A 3471-nucleotide genomic window follows, 5' to 3' on the forward strand; every position below is an offset into this window, starting at 1 on the left:
GTTAGGTAGGCCTGTAAACGAACCGAACGAACACGAACATCGGTGTGTTCGTGTTTGTTCATTTAAATTTAACCGAACACGAACACGAACACGTAATCGAACACTTTTTTTTGTTCATGTTCGTTCATTAAAAAATGGAAATGTTCGTGTTCGTTCATGTTTGTTCGTGTTTGTTCATTAAAAAGCTAAACGAACACAAACGAACACACACGCAAACGAACAAACATAAACGAATATGATTGAACAAACATAAACGAACATAAAGCAAACATAAATGAAAACTAACGAACACAAAAGAACAAGTCTAGTACATCATAAATCCATCATGATTCTACCAAAACAAACAAGTCTAGTAGATCAAAAATCCATCATGTTAAATAATGGTTCAAAAATAAATAATTCATCCAAAAATTAATCATAATTATACTAAAAAAAATCTATAATGATTCATCCAGCCACCATTCATGTTTCATCCAAAAACCCATGATCCATGTTTAAACCTGTAATAAAAGATATATAAAATACATAAGCTAAAATTAGAGGTTCAAACCTACTATTTGTAAAAAATTAAAAATTCAAAATACTTCACCCAAATCATATTTTTCATTCAAGCTCAATGTATGTAATATCGTCATTTTCCTACAATTAACAACGAAAATATATATTAGTTCTAGACCAATAGTAACAAAAAAATGGTACTATAGTTGAAAGAATAAGCAAATTACCTTGATTTTCTTTTTATGTAGTCCATAGTAATGACGATACCAATCAGCTCCACAAACAAGCATATCAACCATCTCTGTTCCTAAACAAGAACGATGTGGCTCAACAACCCTCCCACCAGCGCTGAAAGCCGATTCAGAAGCAACAGTTGTTATTGGAACAGATAGGATATCAGCTGCCATTTTGGACAAAATTCTATACTTAAGTCTATTCTCTTTCCACCATCCCAAAACATCAAAAGTTGCACCCGTCTCACAAATGTACACTCCTTCCTCTAAATAAGTGGCTAACTCTGACTTCACACGTTCAACAGTATCAAGACTTGTAATATGTTGAGCATACATAGCGCTACCTGATTTCAAACCATCACCAAATCGAGAAGTCATGAAGCTTGATGAACTCTTAGAAGAACCGGCTCTGATCTCGCTTCCACTCCCAGTAGTTGCACCACCAGTTCGAACAACATTCGATTCTTTATGTGCCTCAATATACTCATTAAACAAATCCTCTAAAATGTCATTAACAACTTGTACTTCTTCTTTAGCCTCCTCCGGAGAATAAATTGTCTTGAAAGATAATTTAATTAGTTCCATTTTGTATCTTGGATCCATAACAGCACCCAGAGAAATCAACAGATTAGTAGAGCCCCAATATTTGTCAAATTTTTCTTTCATTTTACATGCCATAGATCGCATGCAATCATTCTCCTCCAAAGCTACAGTATCCAATGCATCTTTTATAACGTATAACTCAATGAGAAATAAATTAGAAGTTGGATACTCAGAACCTACAATATTAAAAAACAATTACTTTTTAGTATATTGTATAACAAATAGCGAGAGATAAAGTAGAATAAACTAATACCTGAAATTATTTTGGTAGCCTCATTGAAAAGTGACAAGAATGAGCAAACATCTTTACATTTTTTCCAATCATCACCACTTGGTAATTTGGTGTATGTACTTTCTCGATCGGCATAATTCTCAAAAACTTCTTTAAACTCCAAAGCCGTAGACAACATTGCGTATGTTGCATTCCACCGAGTACTGACATCCAAGATAAGATGTCTTTTTTTTAATTGTAATTGTTTAGTGAGCTCACTAAAGAGATGTAATCGCCCAGGAGAAGCACCCACATGTTTCACACTCTCACGAACATTGTGAATTATATCTTGAATTTCTGATAGACCATCTTGAACCAACAAGTTAAGAATATGCGCACAACATCGCACATGAAACAACTTTCCATCAAGAGGAAGTTTTTTTTGTAGATTTAAATTATCCATCAACTTTCTAGCCACCACATCATTAGTTTTAGCATTGTCCACAGTCAAAGTAGCCACCTTCATCTCAATATTCCAATCTTTTAAACACTTGAACAAGCAATCATAGATATGAACTCCAGAATATGGCGGAGGCACGTCTACAAAACTCAATATGCATTTGTGAATATCAAAATCCGAGTCTACAAAGTGGCATGTAACTACCATGTAATGGATATTTTGAACGGATGTCCACATGTCAGTTGTGATGCTCACACGATTAACAGTATTCAACATTTTTTGAATTCTTTTCTTTCCAAGTTTGTAACTAGAAACACAATCTTGTCGAACTGATGCACGAGAGATCTTCTCAAATTCCGGATTGGCTTCCTTCATCATCACATTGAACAACTCATACTCAACAAAATTAAATGGCAATCCATGCACCATGATCATATGAGAAATAACCTCCCTCATCCTCACATTGCTAAACTTCCAGTTTTTCACTATTGATGAAGAACCTGATGTTATTCAAGAAAATTATTAATATCACTAAGTAAGAAAAAAAATTCATATAAAATATTAAGAAGGAACCTGATGCTTTTCCAGAAGAAATATTCAACTTCATTTGTCCTTTGCTTGCGGCTTTTACTTTCGGGCAATACTTTTTTATATGTCTATTTAATGGTGTGGTTGTTCCATCCTTAAACTTGTTAAATTTCTCACCACAGTGTATACATTGATGGACTTCATTTTGATCAGCATTAGTTATTGTGCAAAAATGAACCCAAGCAGTTGATGTCTTCTTTCTTTTCTTTTTAGTGTAATGGGCATTGTCTTCATCATTATTTACTTCATCATTATTTTCTTCATCATTGAGATTTTCTTCTTCATCGTTAACTACAATAACATCATCGCTATTAGGCGCCTTTTTCGGAGTTGAAGTATCTGCGCTTGCTTGAAATTCCGTATCATTTGAACGGGGTAGAGACATTTCTCTATTGATAACCTAACAGGAAAAACACTTAATGGTCAAAATACTTTCACATTCCGATTATCGTGTAGAATTGGTATTTATGATATCATTTGCGATACACTAGAACTAGTAAAAACATGAAACAGGTAAAACAATACAAATTGAAAAATGCTAAAATAATGGCTAACATTCCATCAAATGCTAAAAAAACAATGGGTAACATTCCACAAAAAAAAAATCTTGGTATTTCTTACAAATTACCGTAAACACGTCTATGGATGTAAAATATAAGCCGAGTCGATCTCACGTTAAAATATACTTGAGCTCGGTTCATATAAAATTGCTCTTTAACATATTGTAAAAAATCAAACCTAACTTAATTGTTTAATGAATAACGATCTACAGGTTGGCTAGTCTCATTTATACATAGGAGTATTCCTACACAAGAGAAAGCTAATGTGGCTATTGCTTACAACTTCTAAGCTCTTTTAAGTTATATACATCTACTATA

General features: G+C 33.4%; 1 protein-coding gene across 1 annotated transcript; it reads right to left on the reverse strand.

Moving 5' to 3' along the window:
- Positions 1-603: 603 nt before the first annotated feature.
- LOC110932538 (zinc finger BED domain-containing protein RICESLEEPER 1-like) lies at positions 604-2978 on the reverse strand. Its single transcript, XM_022175865.1, has 4 exons — positions 2579-2978; positions 1588-2505; positions 726-1510; positions 604-639 (listed from the first exon to the last, which is right to left on the reverse strand). Exons 1-4 carry the CDS (start codon positions 2976-2978, stop codon positions 604-606), a joined length of 2139 nt encoding a protein of 712 aa, XP_022031557.1.
- Between the last annotated feature and the right edge of the window lie 493 nt (positions 2979-3471).

This window comes from Helianthus annuus, chromosome 6, assembly GCF_002127325.2.
Source record: "Helianthus annuus cultivar XRQ/B chromosome 6, HanXRQr2.0-SUNRISE, whole genome shotgun sequence".
NCBI classification, from domain to species: domain Eukaryota; kingdom Viridiplantae; phylum Streptophyta; class Magnoliopsida; order Asterales; family Asteraceae; genus Helianthus; species Helianthus annuus.